The sequence below is a fragment of the Nycticebus coucang genome, chromosome 2 (genome assembly GCF_027406575.1).
Source record: "Nycticebus coucang isolate mNycCou1 chromosome 2, mNycCou1.pri, whole genome shotgun sequence".
Lineage (NCBI taxonomy): Eukaryota > Metazoa > Chordata > Mammalia > Primates > Lorisidae > Nycticebus > Nycticebus coucang.
Window position 1 is genome coordinate 10,099,552 of NC_069781.1, and position 16,928 is coordinate 10,116,479.

The following is a 16,928-nucleotide window of genomic DNA, read 5'->3' on the forward strand; positions in this document are numbered from 1 at the left end:
CCACCCAGGCCCCATGTGGAAGAATGAGGATGGGCAGCAGGGGCAGGCTTGTTTTTTCACTGTCCCAGATACATAAAGAGAAAAGGTGGTCTCCGGGGAAAGACTGAAGGAGAGAATGAGCACAGCTTAGGAGCTGCTCAAATCTCATGAAAGACATTAAGCAAAAGTACATGTGAACTGCCAAGAGCAGGACCCTGGGCCACGGGCAGTAATGCTGACCCAGACCCTCTTTAGAATGGCCGGTCCTGAGTTAAGAGAAAAGCTGGAAACTTGAGAAAGGCCCTGCCAGAGGCTCAGAACAGCACAGGACCTGGGGATGTGGCGGACTGGTAAGAAAGCATGGGAGGTGGTGGCAAAGCATGGGAGATGGCAAAAACAGCATGTTCTCTTGCCTCTGTACCCTTCCTGCTTCCCCAGGCCAGGCCGCCAGCCCAGGTTCTGAAAGAGAAGATGCAACGATTGGTCCAAGAGGGGGGGGTGTCATGGTGGGCCCACCCACATTCTTGGTGGTAAACACAGACCCAGACTGAGCTGCTTCTATCCTCAGATGAACGTGCAGTACTGGCTAGCGCAGGACCTATGGAAAATGGCAGTAAAGGCCAGAGGAGCAGAAGATTTAACAGGAATGAGTGAAAAAAAAAAAAACCCCAAAAAACAAAAACCCACAATGGCCTTCTTCTCTTAAAATAAAAGATCAAATAATACCATAGACAGACTTATGAGGCTCTGGATAAGTACCCCAGAATATGGCAGGAGGATGATTCAGTGTGGCGGTACTTTCTGGGGGGAGTGGATCCACAGGGGAAGAAAAGGGGGTATCCCTGAGTGAATCTCCCAGAGGGTGTTTTTATGCGTGTGTGGCTTCTCATCAGGCTGAGGACAGTCCTGAGAAACACAGTTTACACTTTTCTTCTCTTACGCTGTGACCTAAGAGTATGCCTTGAGTTTTAGTACTGTGAGTCTAAAGGGATGGGGCAAAGAGAAATGAGGCCAACTTCACAGTCAGACCCTTGATTATGACCTTGAGGAGTCAACAGCAGGCTACCGAGAACTTGTTCTGGGAGGTCCAGACTGTGACTATGGCAGCCACAGCCAGGCCTGGTGAGGCCCCACGATGCTGTGAGAAGAGCCCATGAAAGATCATGACTATGACACAATAGAAGTCTCAGGTGAGAACATGGAGACCGCTGGGTGCCACACATAAAAGGCAGTGAGATCTTGGCTGTGGCTCCTTCATCTTGGCAGATAACGCACAGCCCTGATCGCTGAATGTCAGCCACGGCCCAGGGCACACAGGAAGCCTCAGGGAGCCACAATCCCTTACCCTCGATCTTGCACATTCCTTGTTCTGACTACTTGTTGGACAGTCTTGACTCAAGTGTAAATCATCATTCTTGGTTGTCTTCAATCCAGGATCGGCTTTTGAGGTCAGAGCTCATTCAGCCACCAAGTGAGCAGTAGCCCCCACAGAGCTGGGCCCGTGGGAAACCACGGGACAGTGTCAGGGGACAAATCAGGAGTGGACACCAGATTCCCTCTGTCCCCAAATCTAAACTGCCCCCTCCACAGACACTCCTTATCCTGTAACCTTCTAGTCTATGGCACTCATCTGTTCCAGATGTCGTCCTGATAATGTGTTTACTGGTACACAGTCTTGTTCCCTCCACTAGAAAGTCTGCAGTGTGAAGGCAGAAACCTGTCTGTCCTTGGTATCCCCAGCACCTGGCACACAGACGTGCTCCATAAATATTTGTTGAATGAATGAATGAGCACATGAATGCCAAAAACATTAGAAAAATAATCATAAGGAGAGTCAGACTGTGATGGCCTCTCTTGAATGAGGTCGCTGGTGGTTTCCACCACACTGACGTGAAATCTGCTCTGTCACCTTCCCAATATCTGACAGGCAGCTGGTATTGTGGGGACTGTGACAAGTGCGCAGGAAATCCATTTACAAAACTTCCATCCAGGCTTGGTATATGGAACTGATGCTGCAAAACACTTAATGGCTGGAAGTGCGTCTAGAGACATTTTCTCTCTGGTCATAAAATGTAAGACTGACATTTACGTCCTCACTTCCATTTGTGCTACAACTGTGGAATCACAATTTGGATGGGAAGTCGCTGCAAACACCCAGCTTAGGCTGGAGTGCCCACCTTTATCTCCTCACCCACTAAAGCAGCTCCCAAGACAGGTGTGTCACTACGTAGAACACACACAGGGAGCCTCGGGGATAGTGTGCTCCCAGCCCTCCACCAAGGTCATGTTTATTTTTGCTGTGACTGAAGAAGATATTGTGTGTGGCAGATACTGTGGAATGACTTGCTCAATACCACTTCAGTTCTAAGAAAGATGAAACTTAAATGTCTTCAACTTCTTTTCAGCGAGGGCATGATCTAGACTCCAGGAATCAGATGTACTCATAGGGGAGACTCTGATTTGGAACTGAGCCAGGCAGAGCAAAGGAGACGATACAAGGAATTGTTTTGCTTTTAGAGATCTTGTCAGGGGTATTATGGTCTGGAGTCAGTAGCTTCTGGATTCTCTAGCTTTCTGAAGCAGCGGGGGCAGCTCTGGGGACCAAGCAGAGTTGGCAGTATGGTTCTGTAGTTAGCAAAGGTGGCAGCAGCAGCAGCTGCTTTTTTTTTTTAGCAACAGAGTCTCATTCTATTGCCCCAGGTAGAGTGCGATGGCATTACTGTAGCTCACAGCAACGTCACACTCTTGGGCTTGAACAATCCTTTTGCCTCAGCCTCTTGAGTTTCTGGTACTAAATGCGCCCACCACAACGCCCAGCTAGTTTTTCTATTTTTAGGAGAGAAGGGGTCTTGCTCTTGCTCAGGCTGGTCTTGAACTCTTGAACTCAAGCAATCCACCTGCCTTGGCCTCCCAGAGTGTTGGAATTACAGGCGTGAGCCACCTCGCCTGGCCAGCTTTTTGCTTCTTGATCCATCAGGTTCTCGTCACCAAGTGGCAGCTTTCCTTTTCTGAAAATGGCAGGGCAAGCTGGTCCTGCGAGCTCAGACTGCAGTAGGCTCTCTAGTCCCTCCAATGACTTTTCAAGCATGTAATTCCCTGGATTAGTATGAAACTCCTCTCTGCTTATGCTCAGTAGAGTGGATTCTGTTGTCTGCAACAGGTTACTGACTGATGTGCCCTTCACAGCATCTGTCATGTTGGATTGTGTGCCTAACAGCTTTATGTGACCCTGTGCAGAGCGTAGTTGGGCATAAATGTCTTCAGTAGCAGCAATGGAATAACCTCCAATGGGCAATAAAGAGAGACTGTGTATTTTCACTGGAATACACAGGAATGCTGCCTTTGGGCTACAGAGGAGAGCTTGCTCAAAGCACATTAGGCATGTCTGCTCAAGCAGCAAAGAGGTGCAGGGGATTTGGGGGCCTGAAATGACAGCACATTAACTGAGGGTACTCCAAGGTCATGTTACCCTGGAGTGGGACTGTGCTGTCACTGTTGCTGGCCTGCTTAACATCATTTCAATCTTTTCAAATATGCCACCAAAAGCCATAGTATCCAAAAATGTGCTGAAAATATAAGATAGTTGAGAAATACTAGTCTAACTTACAGGTGTTTTAACATTTCCAGTAATAAAATTTTCATCACATTTTAAAGTAAGCTGTCCTCACTGAAGCAGAACTAAGTGCATGAATGTACTTTCGGGTACTGAGTCCAGTCTGTTTTGTTATATACTTCATACCCACTGTGATTTCAGGGTGAGTCCAGGGCCATACACTGAGTGGGCCTAATTCCATTTCCATAGACACCCTTCAAATTCAGGAAGACAGCTGTGATCTTACGATATATAGATGTGTATATAATCTTCACACTACACACACACACACACACACACGTTTTCCTCCACTGTTCCTGGCTTATAACTCCCACAGCCCTTGGTCTTTTGCTGTAATCTTGGTGCACTTTAGGCCTCAGGAAAAAGAATCTCTCTCTCTGACCTTCTGTCCCCCTCCCTTCACCTTCTAATCTGACTGTGGGTCAAAAGACCCTCATTCCAGACAGGGTCTCTCCCCATACCCTAGAGGAAGGAAAGCTAGAGAGGCCAGGAAAGGGCTGAACTCACAGGCCTTGCTGGGTTCAGATCACGTGCCTTCCGTGCAGTCACCTTTCTATGTGGTTGTTAATGGTGCCTGTGTAATGAAGTCTCCACAAAAACCTGCAAGGACAGAGTTCAGAGAGCTGGACATGTGGACATTCCAGGAGAGGGGTGTGCAGGGCGGGCACAGAAGCCCCAGGCCCCTTCCCCCACACCTCACCCCCACATCTCATCTAGACCAGGCGTCCTCAGACTGCGGCCCACGGGCCACATGAAGCCATGTGAATTGTATTTGTTCACATTTTGTTTTTAGCTTCAAAATAAGATATGTGCAGTGTGCATAGGAATTTGTTCATAGTTTGTTTTTTTTTAAACTATGGTCCGGCCCTCCAACGGTCTGAGGGACAGTGAATTGGCCCCCTGTTTAAAAAGTTTGAGGACGCCTGATCTATACCCTTTCTAATACCCTTTATTATAAACTGGAAAACATGTTTCCCTCAATTGTGTGAGCTACTCAAGCAAATTAATCAAACCCAAAGGGGGGTCCTGGGAAGCCCAGCTGGATGTTGGTTGGTCAGAAGTTCCAGAGGTCTGAACTTGTTACTGGTGTTTAGGGGGGCAGTTTTGGGGACTGAGGCCCCAACCTGTGGGGTCTGACACTATCTCCAGGTAGACAGGGTCAGAGTTAGATTGGAGGACACTCAGCTGATGTCCTTGAAGACTGATTGCTGGCTTGGTGTTAGGGAGAACCTTCCCCACATTTGGTCACAGAAGTCATCTTCTGTTTTGATAACTGTTGTGGTATAAAAGCAGAGAGAGACACATCTGGGTTTTTTCCCAAATAGCAGTTATCCTTTGCTAACTTTCTTTCTTGGTAAAACATTGCTCCCCTATAATGAAATCTTTTCCCTTTTCTGGATCATTTCCATCATCTTCATAAAACAAGGGCAAAAAACCCAAACCAAACCAACTGACAAAAAACAGTTGTTCAACTCCCATTACCTCCACTTGCAAAGACTTGACTATATTTATTGTCTCCAATTTGTCTCCTTTTTTTTTTTTTTTAATTGAGACAGAGTCTCACTTTGTCGCCCTCAGTATGACTGTTGTGACGTCACAGCTCACAGCAGCCTTAAACTCTTGGGCTTAAGGGATTCTCTTGCCTCAGCCTCCCAAGTAGCTGGGACTACAGGTGCCTGCCACAATGCCCGGCTATTTCTTTGCTGCAACTATGATTGTTGTTTAGCTGGCCTGGGCCGGGTTTGAACCCGCCAGCCTTTCTGCATGTGGCCAGCACTGTAACCACTGTGCTACAGGTGCCAAGCCGATTTGTCTTCTTTCATTACCTCTTGAAGCCGGGCCAGTGAGCAACATCACTATTCCAAAAAACAGTCTTGTCAAAGCCAACAATGAACCAATGATGCTAAACCTAGTTGCCAATTCTTAGTTCTTCATTTTGTTTGACCTATCAGTAACATTTAACACAGTAAATCATTTCTTCTATTTTTTTTTTAAACTATTCATATTGGCCTGGTGCAGTGGCTCACACCTATAATCCTAGCACTCTGGGAGGCCGAGGCAGGTGGACTGCTTGCACTCAAGAGTTTGGGACCAGCCTGAGCAAAAGTGAAACCCTGTCTCTACTAAAATAGAAAAACTAGCCAGGCATGGTGGTGGGTATCTGTAGGCCCAGCTACTTGGGAGGTTGAGGCAAGAGAACTGCTTAAGAGTTTGAGGTTGCTGTGAGCTGTGACACCACAGCACTCTACTGAGGGTGAGAGACAGTGAGATTCTGTCTCAAAAAAACAAAAAACAACTATTTATATTAATCTTATTGCTTTCAAATAAAAAAAATTTTAATCACATCATCACATCACATGAAACATTCATCTATCCATTTCACATTTAACTCTCAAAATCTACATTTTACTTGGGATTTATATGAAAAATTAATCGAAGCCCACTAACCATAGTTACCCTTCCTGACTAATAAAATTTCTTAATTGATTCCCTTTTATTAAGGGAAAGTCTCCTGACATCCCTTTTTCCCCAGGAATTTGGACCTTTCTCTATTTCATTGTGATTTGCAGTCACGTTAACAAACAAAACAAAAACCTTAATGCCGTCTTTCAAACACGTCCTACCCAAGGATCCATAGCTGCACTGTCAGATAAAGCAGCCACCAACCACAGTGGCTATGGAACATTTATCACAAGAATGTAACTAGTTTGAATTGAGATGTGCTGTAAATGTAAAATGCACACTAGATTTTGAAGGCGGTACCAAAAATAAGCAATCTATTTCAATAATCTGTCCACTAGAAATTTTTAAATTACATAATGCAATTCCACATACTATCACATATGCAGTTCTATTCTTGCTTTTACCAGAAGAAGCTGCTTGCTTTTTTTCACTTAACATATATGTATATCCTAGATATCTTTCCCAGTCAGAAATATAGATTGATATCAATCTTTCTAACAGATGATTAGCATTATATTGACATACTTCTGATGGACTTTTTAAAAAAAAAAAAAAAACTTTTACAAGTGCTGTGGTCTGAATGCTTGCGTCCTCCAAAATTTGTATGTTAAACTTAATCCCCAATGTGATGGTAGTTAAGAGGTGGATCCTCTGGGGAAGTGGTTAGGTCATAAGTGTTCCACTCCCACAAATGGGATTAGTGCCCTCATAAGAGAGGCCTGAGGGAGCTCATTCACCCCTTCTGTAACGTGAGGACACAGAAGGACCTAACTTTGAGGAACAGACCTTTTCGGACACGAAATCTTTTGGCACTTTGATCTTGGACTTTCCAACCTCTAGAACTGTGAGGAATAAATTTCTGTTGTTTATAATTACCCACTTTAAGCTATTTTGTTATATCAGCAGGCACGGACCAGGACAATACACAATCCTGTAGTAAACTGCCTTCTACATAAATCCCTCTGGGCAATACACCTCATTGCTCACTCATATTTGCTTACTGCTGTCTAAGAGCCTAGCTTCAGACACAACCAGACAGGGGGATTCTATTTTCCCACATCTCTACACTGCATGCTGCTCTAGAAAATGTTTCCCCCAGCAAAGCCAGCAGTGGGTCTCACGGTAGAGGCCAAAGCTCTTATAATTTTCCTACAGCGTTGTTTGTCAGACTTCATCTCTCTTCAGATCTTCGAAGCTGGAAACCAAACCACCAAATATAATTTCTCAAATTAACCTTCTACAGCAAAACTAATTTGACTACTGTCTTCCTCCAAGAAAGGAAGCTGGTTTGCATTAATTTAAAATCTTAGTGAATAACAAAAGTTGTTTTTTCTCTGCTCTTAGGAGAGCAGACATAATATGAAAATTAATTTTCTTCTGTTGGCCCAAAGGGCCCATTATGTCAGCCCAATACAAGACAGCTTTTAAGAGTCCTTCCCAGGAAGGCGGCTGTTTTTCCAAAAGAAAACTGACAGCAGCAGATTTATTTGTGACTAAATACTTAAGGGCCCGAAACAAACAAAAAGAAGAATACCACAGAGGAACGAAGACTGAGGGGACAGCTCACGTTAAAATACTTCTTTACAGAACTACCTGACGAAAAGAAAGTCTCCTGGAAAACACCACCACAACAAAATTTAGGAGTCATGAAAAACATAAGGAAGAAAAAAAGAAGGCAATCCAGTGCATAATGGATAACTGCTCTTTTCTGAACTTATTTTGGCCTGGAAAGCAATATTCAGAACAAGAAAGCATTTGTCTTGGCATCAAATTTGTTCTCACAAGGCGTGGGTTCTATGCATTACTAATAAGGAAGCCGCCATGTTTGGAACAATATTTGGGAAAGCAGAAAATATGTTTTCCATTTGTAATTCAAAATCTCCTGTCTATGGTAGGACTCTACACCCACTGTAGCTAAACTTAGTAACCATAATTTAACCACTTAAATCAGGTGATCTTTTACAAGAAGAATTAAAAAGCATAAACCCCCAATTCTGTGACTCTTGAGTGGCATCTGGATATCTTTGGAAAACCATCCCAAATATAATGGCTTTCTTTCTTTCTTTTTTTTTTTCCAACCCAATATCCATTCCTTTCTTTCAGCAACAGCACTCTGATTTTCCTTTGAGGAATCCCTACTTCTTTTGGTCGCTATGAGTAGGAGCAGTTTAATCCCTCACTTTGGGGTTGAGCACATAACCCAGACCCAACCAATTAGCATGTTTCACCCTCTCCTGACGGAAGAAGCCAAGAGAGCTAGTGAATGTCAACCCTGGGACACAAGCTAGAATTACTGAGAAAAAAGCCCTGTCTTTCTGCCAGGAGTTTACTTTGAAAGTAAGCCTGGAGCAGTTAACTTTCTTTGCCTTCACGTGGAAAAACCTTGACACTCCACAGCCAATCCAGAAGTTGAAGACTACTAATAACATCATTTAAGCATCTAAATCTATCCTCTCTCAAAGCCTGGTTAACCCTAGCATTTGACAATTGCATGAACCAATAATTTTCCTTTGCTTATCATTCGTAGCTTTTAATAATATTTTTAAAAAAATTTCAACTATCGGTAAGGCACCAGAACGGGCCAATCAGAAAAGATGCTGATGTGATTTTAGACCAGCTCAAAGCTGAAGGAGAGATGTTCATCAGTGATTACAACTGCCTAGCTGTCAAGGCTACACATCACAATCTGAGCCACCACTTTCACCTGGAATTGGAACCACAGGCATTTAAAGTGCAAGTAGCCATGACAGCTGTATCATGAGTGATGGGTGACAAGTACAGCAAGGAAGGCTTTGACTTTACTCTTACAGAAAGAAAACAGAGGTGCTCAATAACAAAAAGGCTTGTCTTAGGAAGCAGTGGCTCCCTGACCTGACATGTGATAAAGAGAAGCTGGATGATCAGCTACAAAGGTTATTGCAGAATAAATTCCTATATCTCCCTAGAGCAGTGGTTCTCAACCTTCCTAATGCCGCAATGTATTTTCATTGTTAAAAAGGGGTCGTGACCCACAGGTTGAGAACCGCTGCCCTAGGCGATTGGTTTTCAAAGTATTATGTGTCCCTGGGCCAAGAGTACTGTTATTACTTGTGAGCTTGTTAAAAATACAATTTCACAGAATCTACCCTGACCTCGTGAATCAGAATCTCCAGGGATGGGGTCCAGAAACTGTTTTGACAAGTCCTCATCCTACATGTGTTCCATTTGATAACCACTGCGCTGGACCAAAGAGCACTGGCTCTCAAGTAGTTTCCTGAGCCCCACCCACAGATGCTAATTGAGTGGATTTGCGGTAGGGTGTAAGAATTTGCATTTCTAACAAGTTCTCAGGGACTGCTACTGTTGTTGGTCCAGCAGTTGATCCAGGTGGTATCAAAAGTTCCATTTAGGCTGGTATAATGGTTCATGCCTGTAATCCCAACAACTGGGGAGGCTGAAGCAGGAGGATTGCTTAAGGCCAAGAGTGCAAGTCAGCCTAGGCAACTGAGGAAGACCTTATCTCTACAAAAACAAAAATGAAAAAATTACCCAGGGTGGCGGTGTCCACGATAGTCGTAACTACTCCAGAGGCTGAAGCAGGAGGACTGCTTTGAGCCCAAGAGTCTGAGGTTGCAGTGAGCTATGACTGCACCACCATCCTCCAGCCTGGGTGACAAAGCAAAACCCTGTCTCTAAAAAAATAAAAAATAAAGTTCCACTCAGAGTTGAGACTCTTTGATCTTCAGGATTTGCCTCCCAAATTCAATCCTGCTAATACAGAGGTTCTCAACCTGTGGGTTGCGACCCACAGGAACTGCATTAAAGGGCCACGGCATTAGGAAGGTTGAGAATCACTGCACTAATATGTAACCCTGTTAATACTGTAGCTCACGTGCAGTTCAACCTCTATGAAATGTTGCAGCCAAAATGACAAAGCTCAGTAATGGAGAATTTAAAATAACTCAGGCTCATTAATTTCTCATCACAAAGGGACAAAAGACAACAGACATACTTCTTAAAATATCATTTGCCTGCATTAGCCTCCCTCATTCTGGCTAGGTTTTTCTGTACCTCTCACCTCTAAATACCCTCTAAATTTTTTTCAGCCACTCTAACCAGTGCCCTGGGTACCTAGTGTTCTTCTCACTCCCTCTCTTTCTACATCTGCAGCTCAGAATGCAACAGAGCAAAGCAGGACCTTGTTCTGAGAGCAGGGGAGGGAGGAACACCAGAATGGGCAAAGCTGGAGTGTTAATCTGGCAAGGGAAGGAAAAGGTTGAGAATTTTCATACAAATGTTAATCATTTATGTTTATAATGGTTACCATTTAGAAATGTTTTAGGCAAAGTATTGTTTTTAGCACTTTGCATAAATGAGTTAATTTAAAGCTCACAACAATATGGTGAGATAAGTCATTTGACAAATGAGCTAACCAAAGGTCAGAAGAGTTCAACAAGTTGTCCAAGTTCACATGTATGGTGAGTGAAAAGACAGCAACTTGGATACAGGGAGGTCTGTCTCACTCCAAAGCCCTTGTTCTCGAATACCATCCCATGTGCCTTCCCACAGAATGGTGCAAACACCTCTAGGGCAAGTGGTTTAAGAGCATGAGTATCTTGTCCTGCTGCCTAAAGGTTTCCCAGCTAGTCACTCAATGCCACCTGCCCGGATGCATAATGCCTGGGCCACTCTTCGCTCCTTGACATTCATTAGTTCACTGTATCTGACATCAGTTATCAGAGCCGACATGGGATATTTAGTAAAGAGAGTTGCCAAAGTAAAAATGATGGCATTTTCCCTGATGCAAACAAGATGACTGCATAAATATGGTTAAACCAGGTTCTGAGGGCCTGAACACGAGACACTGACATTTATATTTGATACAACAGGAAATGAGAAGGACTTGAGAACTTTGGATAAAGCAGGCTAATCTGGAAGCATGTCCACAAAAGAGACAAGCACCTGCACAGCTTTCTGATCCACACACTCCAGGCACCGTGGACTTTCTGGATCAAGATGCCTGGAGTAGCTAGGGGACCACGCACCTGATGGTTAAGAGGTTCCACTGGGGATTATAATGCATAGCCAGCGCTGTGAGGTAATTTGGATTAATGAATTAAGGAGGTAATAAAAAAACAACAAAAATAATGGGAGAAATTGTAGATGAACATTTACCTGTTTTATTTATTTTTGAGGCAGAGTCTCAAGCTGTCACCTTGGGTAGAGTGTCACGGTGACACCATAGCTCCCAGCAACCTCCAATTCTTGGACTGAAGCAATCCTCTTGCCTCAGTATTTTTTTTTTTTGTATGTGTAGTACAGACAGGGTCTTGCTCGTGCTCAGGCTGGTCTCGAACCCATGAGCTCAAGTAATCCACCTGCCTCAGCCTCCCACAGTGCAAGGATTACATGTGTGAGCCACCATGCCCAGCCTTATTTACCTGTTTTAATTTAAGGAATTCACTTCTTAAGCATAAACAAGAGGAAGATATGACTAGAAACCACCACCACAACAACAACAAAAAAAAAAATCTGTGGTTCACGCCTATAATCCTAACACTCTGGGAGACCGAGGTGGGTGGATTACTTGAGCTCAGGAGTTCAAGACCACCCTGAACAAGAGAGAGATCCCAGCTATTTATCCCAGCTACTCAGGAGGCTTAGGAAAGAGGATCATTTGAGCCCAAGAGTTTGAGGATGCTGTGTGCTATGACACCACGGCACTCTACCAAGGGCAACAAAGTGAGACTCTATCTCAAAAAGCAGAACAAAACAAACAAACAAACAAAAAAAACAAAAACTTTAATAAAACCACCATAAAGTAGAAAGGAAAATAACAAACTGGAATAGATATGTGCTACATATTTGACAAAAAAAAGTAATTCCCTTACTAAATAAAAAGTGCTTCAAGTCGGTAAGGAAAACACAAACATCCCAAAAGAAACAAAGACAAATTCCAGGCACATACATTTCATAAAAATAAGTATAAATTATGAATAAATATGTGAAGAGGTTTCCTCACTAGGAAACAGAATTAAAATTAAAACAAGGTGCCACTTTGGCTAATGTTTATAAATGATAATAATACCTGGCATCGAGGGAGGGAAAAAAACAGGCATACCTATATGCTCTTGGGCAGTGATTCTCAACCTTCCTAATGCCACGGCCCTTTAATACAGTTTCTGTGAGTCGCGACCCACAGGTTGAGAACCACTGCTTTTGGGGGAACTATAAACTAGGACAACTTTCTGGTGAGCAATTGGCATTATGCTTCAAAAGCCTTTACGATGTTCATTTGATCCAGTAAGTTCCATCACTTCTATGAACTTACCTTAGGGAAATGATGACCTCTCCATACAGACACTAATGCACAAGGATTCACTGCACCTTTAATAAGAGTAAAACGCTAGAAATAAACTACATGTCTAATAAAGCAACTGTAATATATCCACATGACAATATCATACAGCAACTTCAAATAGTTTTCTTCAGGAAAGTTTAAGGATATGGGAAAATCCTTACATCATATTAAATGAGGAAGTCAGTTATAGTGTATAAAACAAGATATGGGAGAAATAAAAGTTGATTTCTGAACCCCAAAAAACCATTAATGTAAAACTACGTTATATACAGGGAAAAGGCCAGATGACACCTAGTGAGATTATGGGTAAATAAAAACTTAAAATTATTGGCTCGGTGCCTTGTAGCTCAGCAGCTAGGGCGCCAGCCACATACACTAGAGCTGGTGGGTTCGAATCCAGCCAGGGTCTGCCAAACAACAACTACAACCAAAAAATATCCGGGTGTTGTGGCGGGCGCCTGTAGTCCCAGCTACTTGGGAGGCTCAGGCAATAGAATTGCTTAAGCCTAAGAGTTTGAGGTTGCCATGAGCTGTGACACCACGGCCCTCTACTGAGGGCATCATAATAAGACTCTGTCTCAAAAAACCTCAAAAACCAAAAAACAAAAAAACTTAATTATCCTATTTACATTTTTCTTGATTTTTCAAATTTCCTCTCACAAACACAAACTGAGTTTTATAATCAGAAAAATGGTAATCATTATTTATCTCAAGACTTATAAGGTAATGTATGGAGTATCAAATAGTGAACTTAAAAACCCTGGGGGCCAGGAAGTCATTCAGTCTTTCAGGTATAAGGTCATGAAGACAAAGGAGAGAATGATGCAGGAATTCAGAGGAAGAGAAAAAGCTTCTAAATTGATGCTGTCAGTATGGTAAACATTAGTCACAGGTGGTTATTTAAGTAGAGATTAATTAAATAAAATTAAAAATTCCATTCTTTAGCTGAACTAGTCACATTAGTGCTTGGTGGCCACAGGTAGATAGTGGCTACCCTATAAACAGCGTGGATTGCAGGTTGCCATTGTTGTGGGAAGTTCTATGGTATAGTGCTGCTCCAAACATTCTACCTCTGGCCAGAGGGGTCCAGCTGTTGGCTTGTCTCTTCAGCCTGATCACTTGGTACACTTTTCTCATCTTCATGCTTCAGCAACAAATGTGCACGCACCACAAGGACAGAGCCCAAGGTCAAACAATTAAGTTTGTGAACTCATCCTAGAAAAACTGCTGCATACTCCATTGAATATCACTACGGTCACCTTTGAGGTACTCCCCTCAGGAAGCTATGCACTGACACAAATTGCCTAGTCCGCCCTTCAAAGCACTTTTCCTAGGATGAGTTCATAAACTTAACTCAGACCCACATGACAAGAGCTCTGATGGCCACTCCAGAAAAAGAGTTCCAAGACCGCTTTGAAGAGCGGATAGGCGCTGGCATCAGTGTATAGCTTCCCAAGGGGAGGACCTCAATGGTGACCACAGTGATATTCAGCAATAAGGTAATGCAGCACTTTTTCTAGATGAGTTTGTGAACTTAATTCAGGGACCTGGTATCTGATTCTCCTGCCTAGTGGGGGGACATACTACCTAGGTAGCTACACGCAATGAGATGTGGACTCTCAGACATGTGCACAGATTGTTGATAACAGCAAAGAGCTCAGCCTGGGGTTCAGAGAAGACTTCCTGAAGGAAGAGGGGAAAGTGTCATCCAAAGAGGAAAGAGAAGAACATTCTAAGTAGAGAAAAAAGCATGATATGAGTGAGGAAAGGCAGAGACAACAAACAGTATCGCATAAGGGAAGAATCACCAGCTGGTCAGACATTTATTCATTCAACACATAGTGAATGTCTGTGAGGGGTCAGGCCTGAGCCTGCTCTGGGGAGCAATGACCAGGACAGCCCCTGTCCCCATGATGCTTACACCCGGGTCACTATTGCTGGAGCACTGTAGCCAGGCTTGCCAGGAACTGAGGATAGAGAGAAAAGGCCAAGTCAAGGGCCTGGCACCTCATACTGAAGATCCTGGTTAGTTTGCCTTTTAACTGAACAACTGAACCTTCTTTTCGGCTGTGGGAGACGGAGAGCTCCTCCAGGGGTGTGGGCAGCGGAGGGCACCCTCACTGCTTTGGTGAGCTCCTCCAGCGGCCAACTGTGATGTGGACTTAGGAGGTGTAAGGAGTCATCTACAAGAGGATCGGGGTCTGAAAAAATGGTAGGACCGACTTGAGCGATGTCGAGGTAGGAGCGTCCACTTCAAGTTCAGGAAAAGCCCTGGGAAGCAGAGGGAGGGCACCCCGTGTTGAGGAAGGCGAGACTGGGAGGCCAGGCTCCCGCCAGGCGGAGTCAGCAGCGAGCCACAGCTAAAAGAGGGTAGGGGCCCCGCCCGAAACCCCAGCCCAGGTCATCCTGCGTGCCATGCAGAGGGAAGGCGGCGAGGGAGAGGGACACCAGCGGCTCTGCAGGTGTGGGGGCCGCGGACGCAGGGAGGGCGGGGCCGTGGAGGCAGCAGGTGTGCAATTACCCGCGGCGCGAGGATGCGGAGCAGAACCGCGAGAGGCTCCAGAAGGAAGCTCTTCTTTGGACCTAGAGGGGCTACTTCCCTACCTTGTCCTTGAGCATTTACAACAGGCGGGCAGGACACGAGAGCCGCAGGCACGCGGGCCCTGACACAGAACCGACGCTTCTGGATACCCAACCCGCGCCCCCACTGGCCCCCTCCCTTAGCCGCCCGGCCCAGGCGCCTCCCCCACCCCTTAGAAGCTCTGCCGACCCTTCCCCTCGCCATGCTCGGAACCCTCAAACACCACCCCCCTCACGTGGCGGACGCCCAGCTTCCGCCCCACCCGGCTGCACCCCTCCGCGGCTGCGGTACCTGGGGCTCTCGAAGCTGCACCCCCTGCGCCGCAGCGCCGCCCTCTTCTGCCGCAGGAGCGCAGTGGCCGCCCCGCCGGGCTCTGGCTCCATCGCCCCGGGCGGGGGCTGCGGACTCGGGCACACTCGGGTGGGCTCGGGCCTCGGCCAGGCTCGGCTGGCCTCTTGGCTCGCGCGCCCCAGCCCACGCCCCGCCCCACGCCCCTCTGCGAGGCCCCGCCCCGCCCCGCCCCATCTGCCGGGCCCCGCCCCGCCAAGGCCCCGCCCCAAACCACAGCCCAGCCGGTCCAGAGCCCTCATCCGGAGGCAGGCCCCGCCCCGGCCCCTCCCCGAGCTCTAGCAACGCCCCTCCCGCGCCAGCCCCGCTGGGTTCCTACCCCCGGCCTTCAGCATCTCTGCTTGGCCCCCAGGTCCCAAACGCCCACCCCATCCTCAGCAGCGTCCCGTTCACAGCCCCACCCCTCCTGCTCCGGGCAGCTCAGCACAGACCAAGGTCCCACCCACCCTTCCACTACTGAGCTCCCGCGAGTCCCGCGCTCTCACCTCAAAGCTCTGCTCCCTTGAGCGTCGTCGCCCCTCGAGGCGCGGCCCTACCTCACCTCAGCACCTCCTAGCCCTTTCTATCGTAGCACCGCCCCCTTTCGGGGGGGCCGTCTCTCCATGTCCCGCCCACAGGAGTAGCCCCGCCCCCGGAGCACCGCCTCTTCCTCCAAAGCCCCCAGTCTTTGCCCTCACCCGCTCGCTCCACCCACCCTCCTCACTCCTACCACAACAGAGCACCCACCACAGTCCGGTTCCAGCTCGCGAGCTGCCCCGCCCACACGCTGTAGCCCCGCCCACTCCGCCAGCGTCCCGCCCCGCCCTCCCTCAAGCCCACCCGCGGGGAGGGCGCTGCCCTCGGGGCTAAACACCCTGAACACTCTTCTGCCGTGAGGTCTGCGTTGACTTGGGGATCTCACCACCGTCAGGGATGTCCTGCTCTTTCCTGGTGGCCGTTTATGGCACCAGACATATTATCGCTGAGGGACGGGAGCTTTGCAGGCTAGCAGTTGTGGCTTCAAGTGTTGTCACCTTCCACCTGTGTGACAGCCAATATCTACTATCACCATTTTCACTTCCTCCCCAAGCCAGATGCGTTCTTCTCAGAGACCTGCAACACTGCGCTGTGGCTATCTCAGTAAATGGGGCTTTGTCAGCCCGATGGGGAGGTGGCCTTGCTAGCCTGGAACTGGGGTAGTGGAGCAGAGCCTGAGCAGAGCAGTGTGCCGGGGAAGCCTGTGCAGGGCCGGGGGCGGAGGGGGACCGGCCACTCAGCTCTGGGACGAGCTGGGCAACGAGGCAGCAGGGCCAGGAAATCCCACGATCCATTTGGTCATGTATCCCCTGGCGCACACTCCCTCAATGACTACCAGCTGCTTTCTCAGCAAGGCCTGGACCCTTTTGCTGCCGCACATTCAAGCAGGGAAGCCAGTCTGGAGAGAGAAAGAAGGGACTGCCTGGAGAGGAGATTGGGAGCCTCATGAGAGAAAGACGAGAGAGCTTCCCAGGTCTCCTTCCAGCCCTCTTGGGACTGATCCCCGTGGTCCTCCCTTCAAATTTCCCTGAGACAAGCCTTGTAAGATGGTCCTTTTTCCTCCAAGCAAGCTAGAGTGGGTTTCTGGT

At 46.7% G+C, this 16,928-nt stretch overlaps 1 protein-coding gene across 10 annotated transcripts in view; it reads right to left on the reverse strand.

The window, feature by feature from the left end:
* The window catches only part of GARNL3 (GTPase activating Rap/RanGAP domain like 3), a 158,797-nt gene extending 142,932 nt beyond the window's left edge, over positions 1 to 15,865 (reverse strand). For 2 of the 10 annotated variants that reach the window (XM_053561938.1, XM_053561894.1), the window contains exons 1-2: positions 12,366 to 12,421; positions 4,100 to 4,192 (exon numbers count right to left, since the gene is read on the reverse strand). Coding sequence is in view for 2 of the 10 variants with exons in the window: in XM_053561877.1 (XP_053417852.1) it covers positions 15,268 to 15,359 (92 nt within the window). In the remaining 8 variants the exon portion in view is untranslated. Of the gene's footprint in view, positions 1 to 4,099; positions 4,524 to 12,365; positions 12,422 to 15,267; positions 15,443 to 15,809 lie in introns of those variants that run through there. The other 8 variants (XM_053561877.1, XM_053561867.1, XM_053561920.1 and 5 more) reach the window with 6 other exon arrangements.
* Positions 15,866 to 16,928: the final 1,063 nt, after the last annotated feature.